A 15,188-nucleotide genomic window follows, 5' to 3' on the forward strand; every position below is an offset into this window, starting at 1 on the left:
TAATCAAATTATAGCGGTCATGTAATCAAATCATAGTAGTCATAGTAGTCAGGTAATCAAATGATAGTGGTCAGGTAATCAAATCATAGTGGTCAGTAATCAGATCATAGTGGTTAGGTAATGAAATCAGTGGTCAGGTAATCAAATCATAGTAGTCATAGTAGTCAGGTAAGCAAATCATAGTAGCCATAGTAGTCAGGTAATCAAATGATAGTGGTCAGGTAATCAAATCATAGTAGTCATAATAGTTAGGTAATCAAATCATATTGGTCATAGTAGTCAGGTAATCAAATGATAGTGGTCAGGTAATCAAATCATAGTAGTCATAGTAGTCAGGTAAGCAATTCAACATCAGCTATAAATTTACACGTTTATGGGTTCAGTACTTAAAGAATGTGAATGTTTTGGACTTATTCAATCTTTCTGAAGGTTTGGAAAATGAAGAAAAAGTACATTTTGCTTATTCAAGATTTCGTTTTTCTAAATACTTTAAAATTACATAAGTAAATAGCATTGTGGAATCTATGCTCTACTTTTAATTATAATTAATTATAGTCAATAATTTTTGCTGTGCTCGTTTGAAGACATATGGTCAAAATATGGTGTAACGAAGGTTGAATAGGCATCAATTTAAGGCATACGTGTTGTTTCAAGGATAACTCCGATTGCTTAGATTAAAATAAGGGGTTATAAGATGTTGGCAAGATGTTGCTATTACGGTTCATCCTCATGTAGCGTTGCATTTACTGACATCCGCAAGCAGCATTTCCTTCTTTCCTCAATTATCGATGGCTCATACAGTGCAACGTTTGGTGTAGCTGCTGGTAAATATATTTACTATCATGCATCAGATACCGCAAAGTCTTTGAAGGATTGCAGCCATAATTACACCATATATCTATGAGTGTGGAATCACTTGGTTTAGAAACAGTCGAGGCTGGTTTGTTTTTAATTTTAGAATATTAAGCATTGACTAATGCACCTAGCTATGGAGACTGAGGATACCGAGAATGTTACAGGTTCACTAACTGCATGCTGTTGCTCTGTGTGTGTGTGTGTGTGTGTGTGTGTGTGTGTGTGTGTGTGTGTGTGTGTGTCTGCGTCTGTGTGTGTGTCTGTGTGTATGTATGTCTGTGTGTGTCAGCGAGTGCGTGTGTGTGTGTGTGTGTCAGCGCGTGCGTGAGAGAGAGAGAGAGAATTTCCGAAAATGCATGGATGTAACAAGGTATGTGATTTAAACGTTAATAAATCAGAACACTTAACATTTTAATGCATACGTTTTTGTATATCATTAGAGATGTATCAAATATTTTACAACAAACAAATGATTTTAACGCTGACGTAAATTGAAGAAACTGAAGAAGTATGAAATGGACCGTTTCCTGCAACGTTGGTTGGATATTGCCCGATTTCAATGTGAAATATTAAACACAGGAAGGTGAAAATCTATCAAATAAATATACAGAATGGATATTTAACTTCGACTGTCGCTTTTGCGTAACTTATTTATGCTTCCATTCTCCCTTGGCACGTGTTTCCTCCCAATACAGGACAATACACCCTTTCTGCAACGGCTGAAAAAGAATTTATACAACTGAGTATATCGTTCTTGTCACATGTCAGCACGCGTAAAAATGCAACAGTTACAATTGTAGAATGACGAGAACAAGAGATAGACAAGTGGGCCTGAGTAAGCCTGTCTTGCTCACGTCTGCCTAATAGCTGAATGCAAGAGAAGCTGGACAATACATCTGGCCTTCTGTAACAAAAACAATTCTTCAAACGCCGTCGATGGTATATGTTACGTTAACAATTGTTTCAAGGTTTCTATGTATTCTTATCCATACTTCATGGTATATCAACAGGATTTGACCAATTGCCTTTGTCAGGATCATTTCTGTCAAATTCGGTCATATTATATGGAGTATTTTGTGGGGTTGGGTGGGGTGGGTGGGGATTGGGGTTTGCTGCATGAAAAGTCTTTTAAATCTGCAAGGGATATATATATAAGAGCAGATTTTTTTTAATAAACACTCTATCCAGATTTTTTAATAAACACTCTATCATACTGCCACATCGTACAAACAAACAAATATATTCCATACCTTAGAAGGACTGGTAAAGGTGGCTACACACACACACACACACACACACACACACACACACACACTGTAATGATGGAGATTTGGCTGATATTCGTATCATGTAACAAGAATGTGACAGGACGGGAAGAAAGAGATGTGCAGAATAAAATACGAAATTACGTGTAGTTCTTATGTGATGAAAGGCTGCTCGGGTTACGTAAAGTTAGGACGAGAGTGATGTGATGTTTAGGAGAGGATGACAAAAGTTTGTCCTTTACTGAGTGCACATTTAGGATTCAAAATGGGGTTGAATATGAATGAAGTTTTATAACAAAAACGCATACGCAGCATAAATAGCGTCACGTGTATACTAAGGACATCTCGTGACTTCTTTCAGATGTATTGCATTGCGGTACGTACACGTGTTTTGCATGTGCACAAGAAAATCTACTACAGTGTACTATATATCTCTTGATTTTTCAATTAGTGTCTTTTTTCGTTATTAGCAAACAAAATAATTTATTTTTGATTTTTTTAAAGTAATTTTAACTTAAATTATACATTACTGACAACTAAAGAGAACATATGCAATCAGTCATTTCATTTGTGGTCTTCGATGTATATAGGGACGGTATGGATGTCAGTTGAAACCCAATTTCTAATCAGATTGGTACATTTTCCACTGAAAATAAAAACAGGGAAAAGTGGCCATTTCAAACAAAACGAACAACTCTATTGTTAAAATCGAACCCCTTAGAAAGACAAAAGCCTGTATTCGCCCCAGAGATCTTTGGCTATTTTCTAAGGCTCAGAGCTATTAAAGTTTTACGACAAGCTTCTGGTTGACGAAAATTTATCAAAGCATTCACATGGATATACTTGATACTGGTGATTTATCATAATATCTCGCTTTGCGCTCGTTATAAAAGTGTGTGCAAAATCATAGCGTACAGGATGGGTGAGGGCGGACACTTGAGGACACACGGTACTAATGATATGGAAAAATGGGAACCAGCCTGGAAATGGGTGAAGATAATATATATGGGTTTAGCTGACCAGGATTGGTTAATAATGTAAGTTATGTTTTAGGACAAAGAATCTTTTGAGAGCTTATCCTAGTTGTAAGTGAAATAAAATAGAGGCATTGTTTTATTGATGGAATTTCAGTCCATTAACAGTGTTGAGTTTGGAACACTCATTACTAAATTTAGTACCTGACCGTTTGGTACGGGATTGAAAGCATATGTTTCAAACACATGCAAGTCCAGAAAATGCCGCGGCTCATTTTCTTTCCTCTACACAGAAGCTGACATCCAGGTTTCATCTATACTGATAAATATAGGTTTGATCATGAGCACTCAAAAATTTTAAGTTCTTGAATTTTTAATATCATGGTGTTTGCATAGGTTTACTAAGGGAACTGAATTAGTACCGCGAGTTCTTGAGACGATACATGTGTTTAATAACATTGAAAATCAGTTTGCTCAAGGTCCCTAATAAATAAGAGTGCTCCATGTATGTTGTAGTGGATGGGTGGACAGGCAGGAGCGTGCGAGAGGGGTTGAGAGGGGATAATTGCTCAGAGGTACACATCTTCGCTAGCCAAGTTTCCGATCTGGCAACACTATCTACATAGGATTAATTGGCCAGAGGGAAACAGCTTCGCTAGCCAAGTTTCCGATGTGATAACCCTATCTAAATAGGCCAGCGACGATGCGAGGTGCCAGACGAAGAGGTCACTGTGGGAGCTTCGTTGTTTGTAGCTGATATTTTTTTTACGTTCAGTTTAGTTTAACGGGAGCTATTCTTCTAAGAGCTTTTATTTATGAGAGAATGATGAGTGGGGTAGGCAAATGAGATAAAACCGTTCTCTGCAGCAAAGTATAAGCGCCACTTCAGAAAAGTGTTCCTTGGTGCCTTGAACACTCGCGCTGCCACTGTATAGAGGTTATGGGTTGACGTGGGAAGGTGTTGTATTATGAGCGGGATAATAGAATAGAATATGTCGTCTTGTAACTGGGAAAATAATGTAACTTCATGGAATACAGAAGTGTGCATAAAGGAGGTAGAAGCAGGAATGGACGTGACGAGTGCAAGCTAACCAGAAATGTGGATTTTACGGCAAATCCTTGTATTGTATCGAGATTGCTGATTTGTGGCGCAATTTACGATTTTAAGCTTTCTCATCATTTGTGGAATTCAGTAAAATTAACATTAATCACCATGCATTATTTGACTGCATAAAAAAGCGTTAAATCTTCGAACAAGTTTCGACAGTAAACTTATATCGCTCATGAATGTTGAGAATTTCAATCAGCGCCCAGTGAAATTAATATTTGCTTCTTTCGTTAATATTTTTTACTTTTGCTAAGTATTTGTGGTCTCCTGGTCTCCCTCTGTGTGTGTGTGTGTGTGTGTGCGCGCGCGCGCGTGCATGTGTGTGTATGTGTGTGTCTTACCAGTTTTTATCTGTGAAGACCATAACCGCCCCATCCAAAAGGTAGTAATTATCGATTAAACATGCAGTTTGTCCTCTCAGACCTGACAACGTCTCCTCTTCTTTCTCGGGCACGACTGGCAATAAGTATGAAAATAACGAGATATTAGAATTAAGCCAAGGCCGTGTACAAGCCCAAAATTCCCTCAACAGAGTATTACTCAAGACCTTTTGTAAAGTTTCGAATTTTGAATTGTATTGAACCTTAAAGTTGAATGTATTGAGCATTAAACCACTATCACATTTAAGCCAGAAAGTCTGTGTAAATGGTCACTTCGACCTTTCTTTTCTCCCCCCCCCCTCCAGTCAGTGTTAAAACTTGAAAGGCTAGCATTTATGTTTCAGTGAGATATGACCAGGGCATTGCAACGCCTTACTGAGAAAGTAAACATTTGAATTACCAACTATAATCGCTTGATAGGAACCCTTGTCAAATTATCATTTTAAAGGGAAATTTATATGCACCTTAGTTCACAGATTCTAGGCTATCTAAAATCTGACGAAATAAATGATTATCTTGGGAAAATGCAGGAACCGCTGCGTACGATTGGGCAGAGTAAATTAAGGCGTATACTTTGAAAGTAATGTGAAGTTAAAGTGACGACCTGGGTCGAAATTCTTTAGTCTTAAATTTCCTGAGAGAGGAGTAGTTTGACGCTGGGGAAGCCTAAAAAGAATAGTGCTATATTCGTTAAGTAAGAGAAGTGGACCAGGTGGCTGTCTTGTAAGAGAAGACAGGGTTCAGTGATAGGACCCACAAGCTCTGAAAGAGAACAGCATTAAGTACGCAAATTTAATTTTTCACGTAATTTCTATTTGTGATTGTTAATTTTGTGCAAATGTGTTTGATATTACTAGGATCCATATTATGTATCGTTTATTCAATTTCATGGAAATCTGTTAATGCTAGAGTTGTTATGCAATTTATGTCTTTAATTTTACAGTTACTAGCTCATTGATAAAATTGAAGATTGCATGCTATCTAAGTTTTCATATGTGTAGGATTTCATAGGGTTATATGAAATAATTTCCTTTGTCTGTTAGGACGATACTGATTTTTTTTAATCGTGACTTAACGATAATCGCATATTAGATCTGATTTTGTAATGTTTAATTAATCTTGTAAGTTAGGGTTTGCTGTGAGCTAGAATTGTTTGAATTTTATGCAATAGTAATCGAGCATGTGGTAGCCTAGATAAAGAAATACTGTAATCTTAGTTATACCGCTTACGTGTTAATTTAGGGCCTGTCGCTGTGAAGCGAATGTTATGTTCTATCGGATTAGATCAGACTTTATGCAGTGTGGATAGCTAGTACGCTTCTGAATAGCGTAACTGAGGGATTGTATGTATCCATAGAAAAAGATTTAGGGTTAATTTTATCATTTAAGAGAAGAGCTTTCCGGGAAGAGACGGGACAGTCCGAAGAAGAAAGTAAAAAAAGAAGTGACGAGTTCAGAATAAAGGACTAGGCATTCCAGGAAGGGACAAAGCGTTCGGAATAGGAAGACTTGATGAAATAGGAAGACATGGTCAAGGAAGGAAGGTGATGCAATCAGTCGTAGACATTGCGCTCTTTTCACCACTCGTTATTATGATAAAATAAATTCAAATTAAACACTGTTATTAAATTCTGTTGACATAACGTAATTATCATTGATTAAATTCTGTTATTTTTCTTGTCTAAGGTGGCTCGTAATGCATTATTTCTTTCCAATAGTCTTGATCATTTCTCTGTTGATATTCTATGTTTCCACTCCCACCGGGCTATAAAATCGAGAAAGGTCATTCCCTAGATAACGCCAGCCAAATCCAATTAACTACCCCTCTTACTAAGAGGGCGACGTTACACCTTTGAACTGTTACCAAGTTGTTATGACTTAAAATCAGATGCCATAGGATCGTACTTGCAGAGGAATAAGCCCATACAAATTAAAACATTAACAACAAAAACAACAACAACAACAACAACAACAACAATAATAATAATAATAATAATAATAATAACAAAACAACGTGTTCATTAGTGCTTCGCTTGTCTATGTCAGCCAAGATGTCACTTTTCACATTATTTTATTATCGCACTGGAGTCAGCGGATGCGTATACTGTACATGATCCGCTAATAAATCGTCCAATTTAAAATATTAAAAATAAAATATCTGATTTTTTTATGCAAGTGTTATGTAACAAACATATAATAACAAATATTTCATTTCTTTAAAAACATTTACGAAAGAGAGGAAACAATAGCGCAAAGGACGTTCTGGTGTGAGTGGCTATAGAGAAGAACGCGATTTGTTACAGGTCGATCCGTGCAATGGACATACAAATAACATGTATGGTTGGTCCAAAACGCTAAAGAAAGTGTTGCCATTTGTCGCCATGAAGGACTGAAGTTTCGTCAGCACATGTCACTTCTTTGTTTTTCTTGTGAAGAATGCAATTTGGATCAAATCGGATGCGCTAGATTGAGAGATATTGTTTTGCTCAGAGTGTCACATGCACCTAAATGTTTAAAAAAGTATATACCGAGATCTCAATCTGCGCTGTTCGCAATTCGGTGTTTGTGTTATTTATAAATAAACGATTAAATACAACCCAGATATCCAACTCTAAAGTCAGACGAAAGGAGTTGGTCGAGGAATTGTACATAAAGCTAAAGATCGCAAAAGATCGAAAATTTAGATACTGGCATTTTGTGGTTCCCATCATAAGTAGGGGTGTAATCATATTTGTAAAGGGCACAGGAGAGTCAAGAGAGAATTCGGGGATTCCGAACAATTTAGCATTTAAATAGGGTGAGGTGTTCTCCAGGATATAGTTAGTCATACACTCGTATAATAATGTTTACAAGACAGTGAAGAAGACATTAAGGCACACGCAACTGCACACAGCCAACCCATATATAATGGGTAGAAAAGTAAGGGGTAGAGCACGTGCTTTCGCTGCCGAAGTGTATCTATACAACGATTTATGTTCTTGTTGTTGTTGATACTGTTTTGGGTTTAACACCATTTTCAGCGCATGATACGCTTTACATGGCGGCCTGTACAACTGGTGGAGGACAAACCCAGGAAATCCACCGATAAGAACCATCGACCCGTGGGAAGTTGTTGGCAGCTTTCTCGCATACCAACATTGGCCGAGCTCGATACTCGAACCCATGCTGGCAAAAGTGAGATGGCAGTGATTGGTAAAACTGTCGCATGGTTCTGAATTAAATACGAGCAATCTAATCACAAGCAAGTCTGAATGCTGCTTTAATCTATAAAGTACATGGATTCGTGTCGTAACGGGTGGGATTGGTAGTGGAGTCGAGGTTAGGGAGACTTGTGTTTCATAATTCCGAAATACATAAAACCCTCCTGCTATGGCCTTCCGTAACACATATAGCGCCCCCCCCCCCACACCTTTCCGACTCTGCTACCAATCCCTGCAGTTATGGTCCAGATAAGTTCCGTAACAACCCCCCACTCCCTCCACCCCACCCCTTCACGTCTAGCTTTCCACACACAACTTTCTCTCCACTACCAATCACTTCCGTAATGACAAAATTCTTGTGGTTCAAATAACGTTCCAATTAACCAATAAAAACGTACCGTCGAATTTCCAACAAGTATTCGATTTCACTTTGCCTGGGGGGAAATACGGAGTGTATGAAAGAAATAAATAATTAAAGTATGAAACAAAGACTTTTATTAGTTGGAAAAATACATACATTTTCTTTGATATTTTTAGTGAAATGGACTTTAATCTAATGTATACAATTTTCAAGCAAGGTCCGATTGAAAATATCCCCAACAACCGGAGTTTACTCTTCTGTTTTTTTCTGTCTTCTTAAAAAGCTGTTTTTGCGCGTAAAGTTTATCTAAAAAATACACTTACACTATTTCAGTCAGTATGAACTTACTTATGTCGCTTGTTTCCTTCACACAGTAACCTCGATTCGGAATCCCTTTCTTCGGATTCCCCGGGTTTTCTATGTGACATACGTAACCATGAGGGCAAAGTAAAGGGTCTTCATCTTCTTCTACAGGGGATGTGCTGCAAGACTCCACTAGAAAATATATAATTGGTACATATGCAGAGAGGTGTAAAATACATTGTGTACAGAGGCTAAATAACAAATACTTTAAAGGAAAAGTAACTGAAACGTGTGTTAAGACAACATGAAGTTTGCGTTGAATTTGAAAGGAATTCGACTGCCATACTGTTATATAAAAATTTGCAGAATTTTTTATATGCATGAAACTATAAATGTTTCGATTCATCAAGCTGTCTGCTTACCTACCTATGAATCTATTTGGATAGAGATTATCTTTGAGCATTAAATTGGAAATATCAAGCAGTTACAAAGACATTTAAATTTAATTGGCATTATTTATAAACTGTGAATTCCATTTAGCACATAATTTGAGATCACCGCACTATCATCTGTCGTTCTTCTCGGTCCAGAAATCAGCCACGAAACACCTGTGAAAGTAAGATTTGAACGATTTAATGGCATCAGCACATGTTAATTAATTTAACGCAAATGGGATTATCGAGTGCAGTGTCTGGCTTAGAATTTTAGTATATTCCAAAATGCTGAAGAAAAATAATATTTGGAGGAAGAGGTTGAATAAAAAGGAGCTTTCATTTCTTTTTTATCTTAAATAACTTAAGTTATTGGCAGCTTCAACTGATTTTCACTGCATGTACATGTATCAAATGAAACGCACAAAAACAAATTACCAGATCAAGGGTGATGGAGTCACAAAACTTGCGAACCTGATTACAAATTCATGTCTAAAACTGTAATAACAACTGCATCAAGGGTCATGGAGTCATAAAGCTCATTAATCTGTTTACAAGTTCATGCGTACAAGTAGTAAAACAACTAGACCAAGTGGTAAGGAGTCACAAAACTTGTCTGAGCATAAAAATTAAACTATAACTAAAAATTACAAAATACAGCGAATATTCCCCAAACCTGATACCATCAAGACCAAAATATGTGGCCGGTTTATGGATGTTGCCAGTACATAGAGGTTTAATTAGCATTAAAATAGTTTTATTAGGGCCAGATAATGTGGGCTGAAGAGGGGATGGTTATGGGAAGTTTTACTATAACATAAAAAACATATAATGAGTTTCTAAATATTGTTACAATCAGCTAGTCATGTGGAAGAACATATTAAACAATAATTGCGACATCTTTTTAATATTAACTGTATTCATAGCAAAGTTATAGATGATTTTTTTTCTTTGTTAGTCTGATTACGTGTGTGTGTGTGTGTGTGTGTGCATGTGTGTGATTTTGATTTTTAACGTAGTTTTAACAATTTTCCAATCCTATCGCTACGATGGCTGCAGTGTAGCAGTTTATAGTGATGTCTGCCACTGGGGCATCATGCATCATGTCCCACCCAGTCACATTATCCTGACACCTGGCCGACCAGTCCTAACACTAACCTCTTAATGTTAAGCAACTATCGAGGCAACTGTATGTACCATTTTTTATAAGTCTTTATTATGACTAGGCCGAGGTTCGAATCCGCGACCTCCCGCATCCGAGGCGGACGCTCTGGCCACTTGGGCCACCGGAGCGGTCAATATGAGTACAAGTTCAAATTAAGTATTCAGGCTTTAACAGAAGATGGGACCACATTTGTAAACTTTTATATTTAAACTAAAGTTTCATTGCGCAGGCTCCGAATTATGAAAGGAAGAAATTGCCAAATAATTCATTTGTTCTTCTGTGTAAAATGTATACTCCAATTTTGATTTTTTTTTTTTTTGGTCATTCATGGTCTCGTAAAGAAAATAATAAATAATTCCTACCCCTTCGCCTGATTAGGAAAACTTCTTAAAGATTGCTGTTTTAATGTGTCCAATATTTTATTCTGCATCATTCCTTATGTTAACCAATCTAAAGTTGTTTCTGCTTGCTTACTTATCATTGTAGCTCATTGATAAATACTATTTATAAAAAACACTGATGTTATCCGATGAGAAAAAGGTAACTAAAGAGCAAATCAGATTGGTCAGCTAACTTTTCTAGCTTTATTGTTAGAGATTGTGACCACCGATAAGACTGTCCTTGAATGAGTTCACAATAATATTAAGTACTGGTTTAGTTCTAAATCAATGGGCACTTTGTAATTTTAGTGAATAATTTAAATAAATAAATTAAATCCTCTCAACTTCACTTCCTCCTAACCATTTATACAATAATCATTTTCTTAAAATGCTCTGTCATCTTAATGGAAATTTCCATTAAAGTCGTAAACAAGGTCAGGTATGTTTACTTAAATTTTAGCAAGCTATCTGGGGAAGGGCATGTTGACCATGTTTTTCCCCAGGAGAACACCAATATCCTGAATTCAAATCCATGTAAATATCTTTACCTCCTCCTAATAATAATATTAATATAGAATCTACAAATCATAGCTACGTAATATATTGTTTATTTTAATAAAAAAAACACTAATCAGGTAGGCCCAGCTTCGATCCTCTGTTAAGGACAAAGGTCAAATACAAAATACCAATTAATTATACACTGGACATAATATAAAATCATGGAAAAAAGCAAACACAAAATACAAATTATATATATATATATATATATATATATATATATATATATATATATATATATATATATATATATATATATATATATATATATATATATATATATATATATATATATATATATTCAAGATATATTTGAAAGGAATGTTTATTTGTTTTATTGAATTTTGACATAAAGAACCAGATAGCAAATGACTTATATTTCCATATATCATATATAAATCTATGGTCTTCGTGTTGATTATGCACTTGTAAAGTGTGCTTCAACAAAGTTTTAATGCTTAATGATACAAAAAATGTAATCGTCTGTTTAGCCCGCCTTATGTCGAACTCTACAAATGTTAGTGTGGTCGTGTTTCTTTCGAGCGGAGTCGGAGATAAATTACAAGCTAGTCCCTTTAATCATAAATATGAAAGTGGGATATGTTAACAATAAAAGCTACTTGCAGATGCGTATAGCTACAAACAATTAACTTGTCACCGCATCTCAGTCAAACACTGACACGTGCCGATACATATGGACTGCCCAACCAATAATATTGCTGGAAAAGGTGTGAATTACGTGTGATTTACAGGCGCAATGGAAGTATGTCATACATCCAGTCCTAATCTACATGAACTAACCAACAGCCACAATATGTCGTATACAAACTCAGCTACGCATAACTTAAATATATTTCAATCATTTAACATGAATTTTCCGTATACACACACACATAAATAAATACTAATTCACACGGGTTAAATGTTAACATAAAGTACTTTGATTGTATATGATGTGTTTTGCTAATAAGAGGGCGTGGCTGTCTCTACTATAGTGATAAGTCAATTTAATGTGCAGCTTTATTGACAGAATACGTTTGCCCAGTTGTTTGTTGGTCCATTATACTCTTCGACATCAGGGACATAAATCCATTCATCCGTCCATCAATCATATAATCCATCGCTTACCCAGTCAGTCAATCAAGCAACCATTGTACCTACCTGATTTTGATCTTTGGGGTTCTTTTATCCAATCTATAACTAAAAAGAGAAGGAATCCGTGTATCATTTATTTTCTTCATAACTGAAATTCATTATTCATGCATGAAGTACATGTTATTAATAATTAATGCATGTTGCGCGACTTTTCACAAAAATACAAAATAAATAAACGAAATAAAAAGCAGCAATTGTGGTAATAATAGAAATAGCTTATAAACAGACGTCGATTGCAACCATTTACTAAAGGAAGATTTCACTCCTGGGATCAAAACATTCTCTACAACATGTTAACAGACAATTAATTAATTAATTAATTAATTAATTAATTAATTAATTAATTAATTGGTTAATTAATTAATTAAAAATAACAAAATAACAAAATAACTAAAAACACATAAAAAGAATGAACGAAATAAAAAGGAAGTAAATGAAAAAATAAATGGAATTCGAAAATGTGTAATTTCAATATATGCTATTGCTGCACATATTTGTCAAGTAATACCAGTATTCTATTATCCACAACATTTTGCAACGTAAGAGAGGGGGAAATTGAAAGAGGAATAAAATGAGACCAATTTTAAGGGTCAAGCAACCGAGCAAATGTGGACTTTTTTCGAGGGGGGAGGGATATTTTCAGTTCCATATTTTTTTCAGTTGATAATGCAAAGTGCATCCAGTTTTACGAGAATACTTATAGGTTACTGCATTTGTATGAAAAAATATGAACGAGTTTTTCTGAGTAATAATGCACGACCTTGGGAGTGCAGTATTAGCCTGAAAAGAAAAGGAGCTCATATTTTCCCATACAAATGAAGTAACTTTTTATTATATACTCATTAAGGTTTATTAAAAGAATACACTACAAGAAAAAAAGTAATTGAATTTATGCTGTATTCCAAAATAAATACGCAACCGTAGATTCATCAATACAGAGTACCAATAATAATGTGCACATAGCACCGCCCAGCGACCTTTGAACTTTTCGGATCTCGACATTAGTTTAAAACGATCCCCTTTTAAGTCTACTTAAAATTGACATTTTGAGTCATATTGTGAATAAATGCGCATTAGAAAAGCTTTTCCAATTGGTCTGGAATTCATGAGATTGGTTTTTCTGTCAATCAAACTCAGTTCTGTTTTTTTTCTGCTTGTGATGGACTGGGTGTATTAGGTCAGTTCCGTACATCATATCAGAACAAAATGCTTATTGAAAGTACGGCACTGCTGCACGGGTCCCAAGACTTGAAGTATCATGTGTCTTCCAAATTTAGATACTTTGAAAAGTAATATTACTAATGAAAATAAAATTCATGTATTACAGATAAAGAGAACACTGAAACAGACATTATTAAAGTCCTTAGCATTTAGGGCTCGTCTAAACCGACACATTTGCGAAATTCCTTATCCAGCAGATGCTGAATAAATTCCTCATCTGCTTTATTGTAAAGGAACACAACAAGAAGAACGTCAAAGTTATACGTAATTATAGAATGTGTCAAAAAATGTTTCCCTTATCGCACAGTATGGAATCCTGTTAGGGGCAATCGCTCCATCTTATAGTATTTGACCGGGAGATGGAGCGATGAAATTACCATCGCTTCAACGTACCATTTCAATGCTCCGTCGCATCGCGTGATTTCACCATCGCATCGCCTCATCGCTCCATCGCAACGTAGAGGAGTACACGATGATGCAATGTAGCGATTAGCCGTAACAGGATTCCATACAAGAGCGCTTTTTTGACGGCAAATAAATGCTTAGGACATGACCTCTGTTTAAGAATAAGTGCAGTATTTACAAATTTGAATGATATTATTTGAAACCGTTTTCATAACCTTTGCGTGGAATGTAAACAAAATTATTGTGTTTTTTTTATATAGAAGCATCAATATTTCATTGAATCTTTTGCATCAGATGTCACAATAGGTTTGTAAAACAGTAGTTCTCACACTCACAAGTAGCATGTTTTATAATGTGCTTCCATTGTATTTTTCCTGGAAATATTTGGTTTCTACACAGTTTCAGTAAATACATAAATATTATATTTGTGCAAAATGCTACATATATGGGGAGTAAAAGCTTCCAGAACGTAACGTCTTTTGAAGAAATGGATAGACGAAATCTCAGTTAAAACACCTGTATATGTAGCATTTTCTGGAAGATGGCGTCATTTACCAAGACAGTTCGGTTTCCTTTTTGCTAATTTCTGATGCAATTCTCTTTATTCTCAGCAAACATTCGATGTTTCCTGTCCGTGTGGTCTGATGAAAGCCTTGCCGAATTTTGGTACAGTGATGCTAAATACATCGAGCTGTCTTGAATCTTTGAGACTGATGTTTGACCAAACTTCACAACCATAAAGGATTGATGGTGTCACAATTTGTTTTGTACAAGCTGACGTAGGTACAAGAACTGGATCTTTGCCAACTCCTACAGGACAATAATATGGTTTTCTACATTTAGCACAATATTTGACTACTTTTGACCAGGGTCGGCCCTAGAATAGCTGCCAGTAACTGCCGCACTAGGCGAACAATGCAATCTGCGAGACCACCACCCCGATAATTTATCCTTAAATTTGGCGCCCTAGGCAACCACCTAGTTAGCTAACATGGACGGGCGGCCCTTGCTTTACATACACAGATTGTATTGGAACATAAAGAAAATCCAAAGTACGCGGTTCCATTTAAAATATGAAGTGTGTGTGTGTGTGTGTTTGTGTGTGTGTGTGTGATTAGGATTTTTAACGTAGCTTTAACAATTTTTCAGTCATATCGCTACGAATTCTGCAGTGTGGCAGTTTACTAATACTCAGTGTGGCAGTTTATAGTGATGTCTAGCACTGGGGCATCATCCTGCAGACATGTAGCTTGATGTCCCACCCAGTCACATTATCCTGACACCAGGCCGACCAGTCCTAACACTAACCTCTTAATGCTGAGTGCCTAGCGAGGCAGTTGTTAGTAGAATTTTTGTAAGTCTTTGGTATGACTCAGCCGGGGATCGAACCCACAACCTCTCGCTTCCGAGGCGGACGCTCTAACCAC

The 15,188-nt window shown here is 36.1% G+C and overlaps 1 protein-coding gene across 2 annotated transcripts in view; it reads right to left on the minus strand.

The window, feature by feature from the left end:
- Positions 1–1,252: 1,252 nt before the first annotated feature.
- The window catches only part of LOC149781990 (uncharacterized), a 76,514-nt gene continuing 62,578 nt past the window's right edge, over positions 1,253–15,188 (minus strand). The window contains exons 3-7 of one of the 2 annotated variants that reach the window (XM_089933395.1): positions 12,142–12,180; positions 9,013–9,054; positions 8,492–8,638; positions 4,544–4,658; positions 1,253–1,574 (exon numbers count right to left, since the gene is read on the minus strand). In XM_089933395.1, coding sequence (XP_089789521.1) covers positions 1,475–1,574; positions 4,544–4,658; positions 8,492–8,638; positions 9,013–9,054; positions 12,142–12,180 — 443 coding nt within the window. In that variant the 3' untranslated portion in view covers positions 1,253–1,474. Of the gene's footprint in view, positions 1,575–4,543; positions 4,659–8,491; positions 8,639–9,009; positions 9,055–12,141; positions 12,181–15,188 lie in introns of both variants that reach the window. The other variant, XM_089933394.1, reaches the window with a different exon arrangement.

The sequence above is a fragment of the Sinohyriopsis cumingii genome, chromosome 15 (genome assembly GCF_028554795.1).
Source record: "Sinohyriopsis cumingii isolate HCF-2022 chromosome 15, ASM2855479v2, whole genome shotgun sequence".
NCBI lineage: Eukaryota > Metazoa > Mollusca > Bivalvia > Unionida > Unionidae > Sinohyriopsis > Sinohyriopsis cumingii.